General features: G+C 48.7%; 1 protein-coding gene across 1 annotated transcript in view; it reads left to right on the top strand.

Moving 5' to 3' along the window:
• The window catches only part of syne1a (spectrin repeat containing, nuclear envelope 1a), a gene marked incomplete at its 5' end in the record, with an annotated part of 196,473 nt that overhangs the window by 133,368 nt on the left and 49,627 nt on the right, over window positions 1-13,478 (top strand). Inside the window, 12 exon segments of the mRNA XM_080536159.1 lie at window positions 1,734-1,874; window positions 3,376-3,492; window positions 3,976-4,137; window positions 4,771-4,965; window positions 5,861-6,034; window positions 9,324-9,515; window positions 10,584-10,715; window positions 11,152-11,252; window positions 11,503-11,644; window positions 12,031-12,159; window positions 12,456-12,614; window positions 13,312-13,478. The exon segment at window positions 13,312-13,478 is cut by the window's right edge and continues 52 nt beyond it. Of these exon segments, the coding sequence (XP_080392285.1) occupies window positions 1,734-1,874; window positions 3,376-3,492; window positions 3,976-4,137; window positions 4,771-4,965; window positions 5,861-6,034; window positions 9,324-9,515; window positions 10,584-10,715; window positions 11,152-11,252; window positions 11,503-11,644; window positions 12,031-12,159; window positions 12,456-12,614; window positions 13,312-13,478 (1,811 nt within the window).

Here is a 13,478-nt window from a genome sequence, read left to right as displayed (position 1 = left end):
ATTCTAAATCAGAGCACTGCATGTTGCTGTTTTGTCTTGCTGCTGTTTTCAGTGCAGTGTTTAACCTCAACGACCCAGGAAACAGGATACAAAGACTGTGTGTGTGTGTGTGTGTGCGTGTGTTTATGTGTACGTGTGAGCGTGTGTGTGCGTGTGTTTATGTGTGTCTCTGCAACACACAAGCTGTAAGAGCATGTACGTGCCTTTGCTTTCCTTTGATTTATTTTTGCTACACAAAGCTAGCATTGTCGCGCTACCGAGGTCCATTACTGCAACTTTCCTGGTACGTTCCCAGCACATGACTGACTGTCCAGTACTCCTACAGTATACCAGTACGTTTCCCACACAGGCAAGTCCAGTAGGCAGACACAGGACATTGCCTTGTGTTGCATCATGGAGTCTGTTGCCCGGGGAAAAGGTCGGAAAATGACCGAATAACTGCCAGTCAGCCAAGTTCTACCACGTTAACCGCCAAAAGCAACCCCTGTAGGGCTGGGCTCACATTTCAGCCCTGCCCCTCTCTCTCCTTCTCTCTCTCTCTCTCTCTCTCTCTCTCTCTCTCTCTCTCTCTCTCTCTCTCTCTCTCTCTCTCTCTCTCTTTCTCTCTCTCTCTCTCTCTTTCTCTGTCTCTCTCTACTGTGGCATGCAGACAGTCAACTGTCCTGCTCCACCTCCAGCTGCACTCTCCCTGACTAACTATTTACTGTGTTAACTCTATACTGTCTGTCTGTCTGCACTGGGCTGTGGGTTAACTCTGTCTGTCTGTCTGTCTGTCTGCACTGGCTGTGGGTTAACTCTGTCTGTCTGTCTGCATTGGTCTGCGTCTGTGTTAACTCACAGACTAGTGCAGAGGTCTGTGTGTGTTGACAGTTATACTGTCTATCTACACTAGGCTGTGTTAACTATGTCCACATGTATGCACTGGGATGGCTATAGTGAGTTGGGGTGCAGAATGTGGGGTGTGTGTGTGTGTGTGTGTGTGTGTGTGTGTGTGTGTGTGTGTGTGAGTGTACACAGCTAGACAGACTGACAAGGAGGTAAAACAGAGAGGTTATACTATAGATAAGGTCTACATTTAGGTCTACATTTATACATTTACATTTATCACTGCTGCCCTGTGTGTGTGTGTGTGTGTGTGTGTGTGTGTGTGTGTGTGTGTGTGTGTGTGTGTGTGTGTGTGTGTGTGTGTGTGTGGGTGTGTGTGTGTGTGTGTGCCTGCGTTCCAGATCTTTATTCCCGGCACCATTCCTTTCCCCTGATGCACCCTGTAAAAAGCAAACGTCCTTCTACTCAGCAGCTACTTAGTTAGGCCTAGTCTATCATTAAGCTGGCCGCAGCCCACCACCATCTACAGTATGGTATATGCTTGTGTGCTGCTCGACCGGCTTATGGGGTGTTCTATATTAATGTGCTAGGTGATCGTCTTGGGTTGCTGTGTGTTATCTGATTACTATCTGTCTAATTCATTAGCAGTGTGCACTCACTGCCTACTGGAAGCTATACCAGCCCCTCACTCACTTACTAATGCTTATGTTGTCTCTCTATCTCCCTTACTCTTTTTTTTCTCTCTCTCTCTCTCCCTCCCTCCATCTTTCTTTTTGGGTGTTTCCTCCTGCTCTCCGTCTATGCCTTTGTCCTCCTCTCCTCACCTGTCTTATTTGTTTTCTCTCTCTCTCTCTTTCTCTCTCTCTATCTCCCTCTCTTATTTTGTGTGTGTGTGTGTGTGTGGCCAGATGACAGCGGGCCGCTGTCACACACTCCTGTCCCCCGTGACAGAGGAGTCCGGGGAGGAGGGCACCAACAGCGAGGTCTCCTCCCCTCCCGCCTGCCGCTCCCCCTCACCGGGGGGGAACGCTGACGCTTCCCTTAACCAGGTACCTGAACCCCCAGCCTGTAACTTCAACCTACCTCCCCTACCCCCCCACCTGTAACTTCAACCTACCTCCCCTACCCCCCCACCTGTAACCTCAACCTACCTCCCCTACCCCTCCACCTGTAACTTCAACCTACCTAGAAAAAAAAGAAAGAAATAGAGATAAATGGCACATCTGAAACATTATATACAATAACAACAGTCCAGTATGATTTAACATCCCCCAGCCTGACTCTGATCACCCTGATCTAGCCAGCTGGAGGAGGAGTTGTACAGTCTTATTGCAGCAGGCAGAAAAGATCTCCTGTAGCGCTCCTTTAGTGCAACGTGGTTTCTGTTTAAGCCAAGCTGTAGCGGTCTTTCAATTTAGCCTTGTTGGACGTGGAAAGAGCCATGGTTACCCAGGCTAACGTAGCATAGCCTAGTGTATAATAGCACCACATACTGCAGCATGCTGCAACGCAGTATTATGAGTCAGCAGGCCTCGGTCCAGTCTTTTGTCTTGCTGTGGCACTGGAACTATTGTTTGGCATTTAGACTGAATCACTTTATCAGGTATTAAAGGAATGTCCAGGAGCAGAGAGAGAGAGAGAGAGAGAGAGAGAGAGAGAGAGAGAGAGAGAGAGAGAGAGAGAGAGAGAGAGAGAGAGAGAGAGGGGAAGAGAGGGAGGGGGGGAGAGAGAGGAAGAGAGAGGAAGAGAGAGGGGGGAGAGAGAGACTGAGAGAGAAAATGTTTTTTTTTGCCAAAAAAGTGCCATACAATTACTATGGTGACTTTTGAGAGAAGATTGGCGGTCTGCAACAACAGGGAAAGCTTGGAGTTTGACCTAGAGAGATTGAAGAGGAAAGCATTTGGAGAGCATTTTGCAGAGCAATATCAAGTGATCCCAAGGGATCTAACTCAGACAGCTGAAATGGAAAACAGAGAACAGAGCCAGTACATTACCACTCACTGTCCTGTGTGTGTGTGTGTGTGTGTGTGTGTGTGTGTGTGTGTGTGTGTGTCCTACCATGAACCCTTCAGCAGGGTAGTCAGTGTGTGCAATTGTACTTGCATTAGGTCACTCATCATCTCAAGTGTTGTTCAGAGACTTGTTCAAACATCTTGATTTTGTCGTTCAAACATCTGACACAGAGAATTTGACTCCTGAATGTCAATATTTACTGTACTTCATATAGTACAGTTCCTAGTAGGAGCTTTTATACTTGCTAGCTGTAAATATATGGGGGTAGAGTCTGAGGCATGATGTGGTTATAATGGCTCCAAACATCTGGTAGCCATCTGGCTAATTGCATTAGGAGACATCAAGCTACAGTACTTAACAATTCACATAGTGGGCTCTTGTAAACAGACACAAACAAACAAACGCACTCCGTCTACACACCATCGCACACTAATCAGCCTACTACCCTCACTCCTTACAGCACACACACCCTCCTCCTTTCCGCTTTTTATCCTACCCTTACACACACTCACACACACTTTCCTGTGTGTGTTGTAGGGTCGAGTCCCCCTGAGTCGGGCCCCTCTGCAGGAGCTGTACGACCCGTCTCTGGAGTCCACTACAGACACTAACCTGGACGACCTGCAGCGCTCCTGGGAAACACTCAAGAACGTGGTACGAACATCACCTTTACATCACCTTTACATGTTGGACATTTTAGCAGACACCTTTATCCAAAGCGACTTACAACATGTACTTTTGTCTAAAGTAAGTGAATCATCTATCTATCAGTCATCATGAGACAACAAATCTATGCCAGGACCAGGGGGCCATTGGTCACAATGCTGGAAGAAGGAAGGATTACTTTTGTTTTGTTTTTACTCATCACCAACCCACAACCATAAACCAACCACTACCTCACATAAATAAACACAGATCTCATCCATTTCTCATTAAACCATTCGTCTTATTATTATTTAGTCATTATTTTAATGAATGTACAATTCGTATTATCGCGTTATTTGTACTGTATTATTACGTGAACGACGTATCAGATCACCTATGTTCCCAAGTGTGAATGTCTAGTAACTTTCTGTCCCTCCCTCTCTCCTCTCCCCCCTCCTCTCCCTCCCTCCCTCCCTCCTTCCCCGCCATCAGATCAGTGAGAAGCAGAAGACTCTGTACGAGGCGTTGGAGAGGCAGCAGCACTACCAGGAGTCCCTACAGTCCATCTCCACCAAGATGGAGTCTGTGGAGGGGGCGTTGAACGAGGGCCTGGAGCCCAGGAAGAGCCCCGAGAGCCAGATGGCCGCTCACCAGGTGAGAGAGAGGGAGGGGAGAGGGAAAGGGGAAGAGGGCAAGGGGAGAGGGAGAGAGGAGAGGGTTGGGGAAGAGTGTGGGAGGGGGAGGGGGGAGAGGAAGAGGGTGGGGGTGGGGGGGAGAGATGGAGGACTAAAGAAGGCAAGGAGGACAGAGAGGGAGAGGGAGAGTTGGGCTTAGTGAGTGGAGAGAGAAACTAAGAGAAAGAGGGATAGAGAGACATTGAGAGAAGGAAAGAGGCAAGAGACGGACATAAAAATAGATTTGGGAACAGTTGGGACAGCAGTTGGGACAGCAGAGGGATATTTTGATTGACAGCACAACACTGGTCCTTGTCGCTATGCCAACAATGCAGCAACTGCTTTTTGAGTCTCTTCACCAACACTGAACCAAGTGAACTTACTCTACCTTTCCTCCACACCAACCCCCCCTCTATCTTCCTCCTTTCTCCCTCCCTCTTCCGCTGCTATTGTTTGTTCCTGACCCCCCCCCCCCCCGCCCTACCCTTCTCCTCCCCTCTATCCTCCATCCTCTCCTTCTTCTAATCCCTCTGCACCGTACCATCCCCCCCTATCCCTCTTCCCCTCCCCCCCTTCTACCTTCCCCATCTCCACCCCCCCCCCCCTCCCCCAGGCATTGATGGATGAGATCCTGATGCTGCAGGATGAGATCGGGGACCTCCAGACGTGCTTCTCTGAGGAGCTGGCGTGCGACGGCCTGGACTGTGACGCCGGGGACCAGCTGGCCCTGCAGTCCACCCTGACGGTGCTGGCCGAGAGGATGGCCACCATCCGCATGAAGGCCTCTGGCAAGAGACAGCTGCTGGAGGTGGGTGGGACTGGGACTGGATGGGACTGGATGGGACTGGGACTGGATGGGACTGGGACTGGGTAGGACTGGGTGGGACTGGAACTGGGACTGGGTGGGACTGGGACTGGGTGGGACTGGGACTGGGTGGGACTGGGACTGGGTGGGACTGGCACTGGGACTGGGACTGGGACTGGGTGGGACTGGGACTGGGACTGACTCTGGGTGGGACTGGGTGGGACTGGAACTGGGACTGGGTGGGACTGGGACTGGGTGGGACTGGGTGGGACTGGGACTGGGTGGGACTGGGTGGGACTGGGACTGGGACTGGGTGGGACTGGGAATGGATGGGACTGGGACTGGGACTAGGACTGAGAGAGACCACACTGTACCTGACTCCCATCCTCCACTCCACAATACTTATCGACTATCGTTGATCTGATTTGGTTGATTCTGTCAATTTTAAGAACACTGGAATGTTCCAGAAATAGTCTTATTGGACAGGAGATCATCAGTTACTGTAAATAGCCTGGGAACTGGCTGGGACATAGAGTAGTATAACTCAATTTGAATGCTCCAAAAAAGTAATATAATTCAATTTGAATGCTCCAAACTCCCAAACCCATAACCTCTTTAACCCAGCTTTTACACCCTTCCCAAAACTCAACCACTGAGTGCATGTTGGTGGTGTGTTAACAAGAACTACATTGATTTCAATGGGACATAACTGGGACAATAAAGTTTTCGTATTTGTAGTTTAACTCTCTTTTTAACGCTCCCTTCCTAACCCTACAGCAGGGTTAGGGCTTCAGTCAGATTCAGTCATGTGAGGCATCGACCCATGCTCTTGTTTTATCTACATGCCTGTTTCCATGGTAACCAAGTGTTGTTGTGGTTGTGGTGGCGCCCCCTGCAGGAGCGTCTGAGCGAGCAGCTGGAGGAGCAGAGGCAGGAGCAGGCGCTGCAGCGCTACCACAGCGAGGCAGAGGAGCTCGACCATTGGCTGCTCAGCACCCGCGCCACGTTAAGCTCCGCCCTCCAGCCGCAGACAGAGGATATGGACATGGAGGAGCAGCTGATGGACTGCCAGGTGGGGAGGGGGCGTGGCGTGTCTTTGATGATGTCATCAAACGGAGACGGATAGATATGGGAATGGGGGATCGATGTGTGATTGATGTTCAGGGGGGGGGGGCACAAATGTATAACTGTTTTGATCAACGGAACATTTTTTAAAGTGTCATTTTGTAGTGAATTGAAACACCTCTCATAGTTTGATGGTTGCGGATTTCACGCGGGTTTGTTGTCTAATCTTGTCGACCCTTTCAGCACATATCCAATGTGGATGTTGAGCAGTTGAATATCCAAAAACACATGATGAAGCCTAAAAGACCAGAAGCCTAACAGCAGGCAAGAAGAAGTCCGTTAAAGCAATTGTCCCTCAGAACGACCTCTCTAAATCTGATTAGTGAGGTTTTCTCTCTCTCTCTCTCTCTCTCTCTCTCTCTCTCTCTCTCTCTCTCTCTCTCTCTCTCTCTCTCTCTCTCTCTCTTTCTACTCCGCGGGGTGGTATTAGGATTAGGGTCCCTCTGTCCCTCTCTGTTGTGACTTCTACTGGCTTTGGGGTGTCCCACTGGCTCCCTCGCATTCCTCCACTGGACCGCTGCTTTGTCCCGGACTTACCCTGTTACCATGGTGATGTCCCCCTCCCAGATGGGCTCTGATCTGTGTCCTACTGCCACTATGGGCCAATTATTATCCAGTTTTATGATGTTTTGCTCCTAATAGTAATAGTTGTGTATAGGAGTGTGGTAGGCAAGGATGATCCTACAGTAGATCAGTAATGGGTGGTAAACCTACCCAGGGGAAAGGGTCTGTTCATTGACATTACAATTTCTACCATTTAGCAGACGTTTTTATCCAAAGCGACTTACAATTAGAGATTACAGGGACAGTCTCCCTGGAGTAACTCAGGGCTAAGTGCCTTACTCAAGGTCACACTAGTGGGGGTGTTCCCCCGATGGGATTTGACCTCATGACCTTCTGATCACCAGTCCAACTCACTATCCACTAGGCCACAACCACATAGTAAATCTACCTTTGCTTAACCTATTTACTAATGAAATTAGTAGAAATGAGACATTCACGTCTAGCATATGTGGCAAGGAATCAATCACCTATAACTTAGTTTGTCATCGGGTGGGACTAATCGAACTAATTCTGAACTAATCGAATATCAAATCAATAAACTCAGTACATTCCCTATATAAAGCTGAAGTGTTGGAAAGGTCATGTCAAGGGATCGGCTCCTTATAATAACGTTATCTTGTAGGCACAAGTTAGTTAGTCTGAGAACTATGCGCCGGGAGCAGCAATATGGCCTATAAGCTGATTAAGGCTTACATGGTTCTAGTGGAGCTCAGGTCTAAAGGCATGCACACACTCACACACTCACACACACACACATACACACACGCACACTCACACACACACATGCACACACACACACACACACACACACACACACACACACGGTTCATATGGAGTTCAGGTCTAAAGGTTTCCCCATGTTCTTTCTTGTCCTACTACCATCCATGACTAGGATTGACGGACACACTCACACACACACACACATACACACTCACACACACACACACACACACACATACACACACACATGGTTCCTGTGGAGCTCAGGTCTAAACTCGTAATGCCAGAAGGGGACACTGTTTATAACTGATGTATACACAGTGATATAGAAGGACAAAAAGAGAGAAAGAGAGAAGAGGAAGAGAGAGGACAGGGAGGGAGAGAGGGAGGGAGGGAAGTTGGGGCAAGAGAGTAGAGAGGGAGAAGAAGGGAGGGATGAGGCAGAGAGGAACACAGAGAGAAGGAAACTGGAAGAGAAAGAGTAGAGGAGAGAACGCAGAGAGAAGCAAAGATGGGAGGGAATCGTTGTGAAAGAAAGAGAAGGATGTGTGGAAAGGGAGCTGATCAGAGAATGAGAGAACACGAGAGAAAAAGAGGGAGAGCTATTCACAGACCCTCGATTGAATGACACTGTGACAGCTTTACTCTGAATAGAGGAGGAGGAGGTCTGGGGGGGTTGGGGGGGGACTCTATTGTATAGGGACTACTACCACTCTCTCTCTCTCTCTCCATGGGGCCCCTCTAAAGACACAAGTGACACAAGTGTAAATCCCACCTCTTCTTGTCTTTCTTTCATCCGATTGTCGGACAGTTTTTTCACCCACGGCTGGAACATAGAAGAGGAGGGATCTCTTTATTGAGATGGAGGGATGGAGTGGAGAAGAAGTGGGGGAAGGGGTTGGAGGAGGAATGTGTGTGATGAAGACGGAGAAAGAGATGAAGAGAGAAAGGGTGTGAGAAAGACAGAGAGAGAGAGAGGAGGCATTAGTTGAAAATGAGGAGGGGTGGGAAGGAGCGAGAGAGACAGACAAAGAGAGAGACAGACAGAGAGACAGACAGAAAGAGAGACAGAGAGACAGACAGAGAGAGAGACAGAGAGAGAGACAGAGAGAGACAGACAGAGAGAGAGAGAGACAGAAAGAGAGACAGACAGACAGAGAGAGAGAGACAGACACAGACAGACAAAAAAAGTCTTGAAAACGAGGAGGGGTGGGAAGGAGAGAGAGAGAGATAGAGAGAGAGAGAGAGAGAGAGAGAGAGAGAGAGAGAGAGAGACAGACAGACAGACAGAGACACAGAGACACAGAGAGAGAGAGAGAGAGATAGAAAGAGTTGTGTATGAGGAGTTCTCTAGAAGCTGCTCACAGTGGCACAGAGGCCACTATGTAGTGATGACGTTGGAACACTGTCTGTCTTTCACTGCCGCAGCCTATGGGAGCTCTTTGAGGAAGAGAGAAGAGAGCTTTCATTGGACAACACAACACTGTTCCTGCAGTAGTGACATAGGTGGTGGTGTGTCACCTCATCAATACTGTCATCTGCTTTTGTGGCAATGACTGTGGGGTTGAGTTAGCATTAGATTTGGAGTTGACTGCTACTGTATATGTCTGAGGTGGCACCAGTGATTCAGAATCAGTGACAGATTAGATATTTTCTCTCTAAACTACTACACATTATTGAAATGCACTGAGTTTCAGCCTTGACATAACACGGTTATGACCGCAGTATCAGTGGCGCATTTTAGGGGCCAAGTTGCGGTAGGGTTGCGACGTTATACATATCGTCCCTGACCCATCTCAGCTTTCCTCCATGCTCCTGTATCAGTGACTTCCCTGGTTATAAGGCAACAGTCAGGCGGTGAAGTCAGGCTGGTCGGGGCTGGTTGGTGTTCGCGTTGCGGTCGCGTGGAGCTGGTCATGTCTGAGCTGGCCTGTGTGCTCCTGCTCCTACAGAACATGCTGTTCGAGATTGAACAGAAAGTGGTCTCTCTGTCGGAGCTGTCGGTGCACAGCGAGAGCCTGCTGCTGGAGGGGCGGGCCGGGACGCGGGGGGAGGCGGAGCAGCTCACCTTGAAGCTCCACTCCCTGAAGGAGAGCCTGGTGGAGCTGCAGAGGATGCTGCAGGACAAGCAGGTGGACATCCAGGTGAGACAGAGCAGACCGGGGGTGATGAGGTGGTAACCGGGGGGGGGGGGGGGGGTCGACCCACCTGTGACAGATCTCTGACTCTGTATTGATTGCTCTTTTTCTCTCTCTCTCTTTCTACCTCGCTCTCTCTCTACCTCTCTCTCTCTCTACATACCTCTCTCTCTATACCTCTCTCTCTCTCTCTACTCTCTTTCTGTCTCGCCTACATCACTCTTTGCCCACCCTCTTCTACACTCTTGTCCTCTCCTCTCTCTCTTTCTTTGTCATTCTATCACTCTTACATCCCTCTCTTTCTCCCTTTTCTCCTCATGCTCCCCCCTCTCTCTCTGCTTTGTTGTGTTGTGTTGTGTTGTGTTGTGTTGTGTTGTCTATCTTCATCAATGGGTTGTTTTGTGCATGAACTGTGAGCACAAGGGTCATGCTGGCATCGATCATAAAGGCCTACTGTGTGTACACTATGTGAACAACAATTGCCTATGTGTTTCTCACAAAAGGCCCAACATACACACACACACACACACACACATACGCACACACGCACACACACACACACACACACACACACACGCACACACACACACACACACACACACACACACACACACACACACACACACGCACACACACACACATGCACATTCTGGGCCAGGTGTGTTTCTGATGACACACTGCATTCTAGCCTCTGGAATGCTCTCCCTCCCTCCAGAGTATGACATTGTCTCTATAGAAGGTATGTGTAGGTGATACCAATATGCCAGCCTTCCATTGTCTGTCAATGTCATTCTGGAGTGGAGCCAAGCACTACTGAAGCTATCAGCAAGCCCTTTTTCACTTTTCATTATGACACGACACATTATACTTAATAATACATTAAAAAAAATGTAAAAAATAACATTTACCGGACTCATCCTTCAGTAGAATGACCAAATCCATCTTTATAATAGCTTATTTCATACACCAATGCAATACAATGCGCTTTACAGGGGGGGAAAAAAAAAAAACGTATTCTTGTCTTTCTCCAGTCTGTGTGTGCCCTCTGACCCTTGACCTCTCTCTGAACCCCAGGGTTCATTACAGGAGCAGGAGGACAGTGAACCAGACTCCATCTTGTCCCAGAGTCCCAACGTCCAGGACTGGCTGTCCCAGGCGCGCACCACACGCACACAACAGCACCAAGACAACCTGCTGCGACAGAGGGTAGGAAACCCTATCTCCAACACTGTCGTTGTAAAATAAACCCCCCCCCCCAAAAAAAAAAGAAAGAAAGAAAAAAATGATGTACAATTTGTTGCTACTTATCTTTATACAAGGTCTTACCTGCCATTATTGTGTTGTGTCGTTAGATCACTTACTGTAGGTAAATGCACTTTATGGGCTGGTTTCACAGACAAGGCTTAAGCCTAGTCCAGGATTAAATCACACATGCAATGAAAAATCTCCATTGAAGATGCTTTTTTAGTCTGGGATTAGTCTTAAACTGTGTCCATGAAACCAGCCCATTATGTTATACTGTACACTAAAACAGTCTAAGAGCTACTAAACATCACTGTTGGACTGTGTTACAGTACTCCTATTTATGGATGCCATGCCGCGCTGTGCTGTGTTTGTAAATGCTCTTCTGTGCTGTTTCTAGGAGCTAGAGGAGCAGCTAGCAGAACAGCGGAGGCTGCTACAGTCTGTAGCCAGCGTAGGGGAGGAGATACTCACACAACAGACCACACCCAACGGGGACAGGTAGGATTGATCTTTCTTTATGTTCTCCCCTCTCCCTCTCTACCCCTCCCCCCTCTCTCTCTTCTCTCTGACTCACTGTCACAACTGTCTCTTCAATCTCTGTGACAGACAGTGAGGAAAACCAGCCTCCTCTCCTCCCCTCTCTCTTCAAAAACCTTCCAAATTGTCCTTTCTCTTCATGTCTCTCTCTCTCTCTCTCCCCCCCCTCCCCCTCTCTTTATTCACCTGGCCCCTCCCCCTCTGTCCTCAGTGACCATACAGCCCCAGGTGTGTTATTGGAGACAGAGAGCCTGACCCCCCAGGACCAGATGAGGCAGCGCTGGGAGAGCCTGAACAGAGACCAGAGCACCAAGCTGCAGCTCTCCCTCCACTCACAGGAGCAGCTCAGCCCGGTGCGCATGGCTTGGACCTACGCACACATATACACACACTCACACACACTCACACACACACACACACACACACACACACACACACACACACACACACACACACACACACACACAGACACACACACATACACACATACATACCACACACACAGCTCAGATAGGGTTCTAATCCCATGAGGAGGGATCAGAGGTCAATCTCCTGTCCGGCCCCCGGCCCTCATACACACACGCACGCACGCAAGCACACACACACACACACACACACACACACACACACACACACACACACACGTCTCATAAGACCACCCTGAGATGTCTCATAAGACCACCCTGAGATGTCTCAGTCCACCTGTCTGACAGTCCTCTTTCCTCTCCCCTGTCCCCAGGTACTCCACAGGTCACGTGTGTCCAGTCCAGGGGTGGTGGTCCGGGGGGAGTTGGTGGGGCAGGACCCCCGCTCCCCCAGGGCTCTGTTTGAGGGCTGCAGCCAAGCGCTGGAGAGGCTGGCCCAAGAGGTAACACACTTACACTACTCTGTTATGGTAGGAAGTATTAGTATTACTCATCCTGCTCATCATATAGCCTTACTGAGCACGTACAATAATGAACTGTAACCTCAAACAAAGCTTAACAAAGCCTCAAAGCTTCCCAGAACGTATCTTACACTCCTAGCTAGTTTTGAGTATCTGTCTCAGGCGTTTCTTTGTAGCTGAAGCATGTTTAGCTAAAAAACGATACCAGCTTTGTGAAATCTAATAGGAACAATCTACCTTTGACATGTGCGAGTAACTGCTGTTCCCTGTGTTCACAGACAGGGGGCGCTCAGAGTAAGCAGGGCGAGGCGGTGCAGCAAGAGCTTTATGTGGCCATGTCCGCAGCCTCCTCCTGGCTGGACAGCTCTGAGAACAAGGTTCTCTCTGGGCCCGTGCTGCTGTCAGAGGACACGGAGACACAGCTCTGTCACATGGAGGTAGGAGGGGGGCGGAGAAGAAGAATATAATAATAATAACAACAACAACAACAATATAATAGTAGTAATAATAACATTAATACTACTAATAATAATAATAATAATAATAATATAATATAACAATATAATTATAAGAAGAAGAAGAAGAAGAAGAAGAATACAAAATATTCATTGTTAGCACCATGCTCTACCAACTGAGCCACAGAGGTTACGGAGGTCAGGAAGGTCACAGAGAAGCAACACAACAGGCCTAGTCTAGCTTCACAGTTTACTGCCCCACAGCATTCTTCAACTGACATTTCCTCAATGTTCCCTGTAGCCTCTTGAAAGTCAGATATATAACCCTTCCACAAGCCACATTATCTTGACTATTCTGATTGGAAACATTGCATGAGAGCAGTCCTTAAACATGTCCAGTTTCTGGAATGATTCGGGAACAAATGATTGACTAATACAACACACTTAAATAATGTTTTGGGAACAACCCTTCATGTCAAATGTTATGACAATGTTAGGACACTACTGAAGACATATCCAATTTAAGCTCATTCACAGCACAGGCAATGAACAACCTCCATTCTCAAATGATGTACATATGCACATATGTCATTCTAAACTAGTTTTAAACTGAATTAAACTAAACTGTCCTTCCCCAGTCCTAACTTGTTGATGTTTGTATCTCTGTGTGTGGCTCCAGGGCCTGAGTAAGGAGGTGAGGGAGGTGACGGGGGAGGTAAGCCAGTGCAAGGAGCTGCTGTGTGGAGCGGGGGGGAGGCTGTGTGGAGATGGGGATGACCAGGACCTGATGGAGGACACCCTGGAGGGGCTGCAGGGGAGACTGGGCCTGCTGGACAATACCCTGGA

This window comes from Nansenia antarctica (genome assembly GCF_963989245.1).
Source record: "Nansenia antarctica genome assembly, chromosome: 1".
Classification (NCBI taxonomy): Eukaryota; Metazoa; Chordata; class Actinopteri; order Argentiniformes; family Microstomatidae; genus Nansenia; species Nansenia antarctica.
This window is presented reverse-complemented; position numbering and strand designations above follow the sequence as displayed.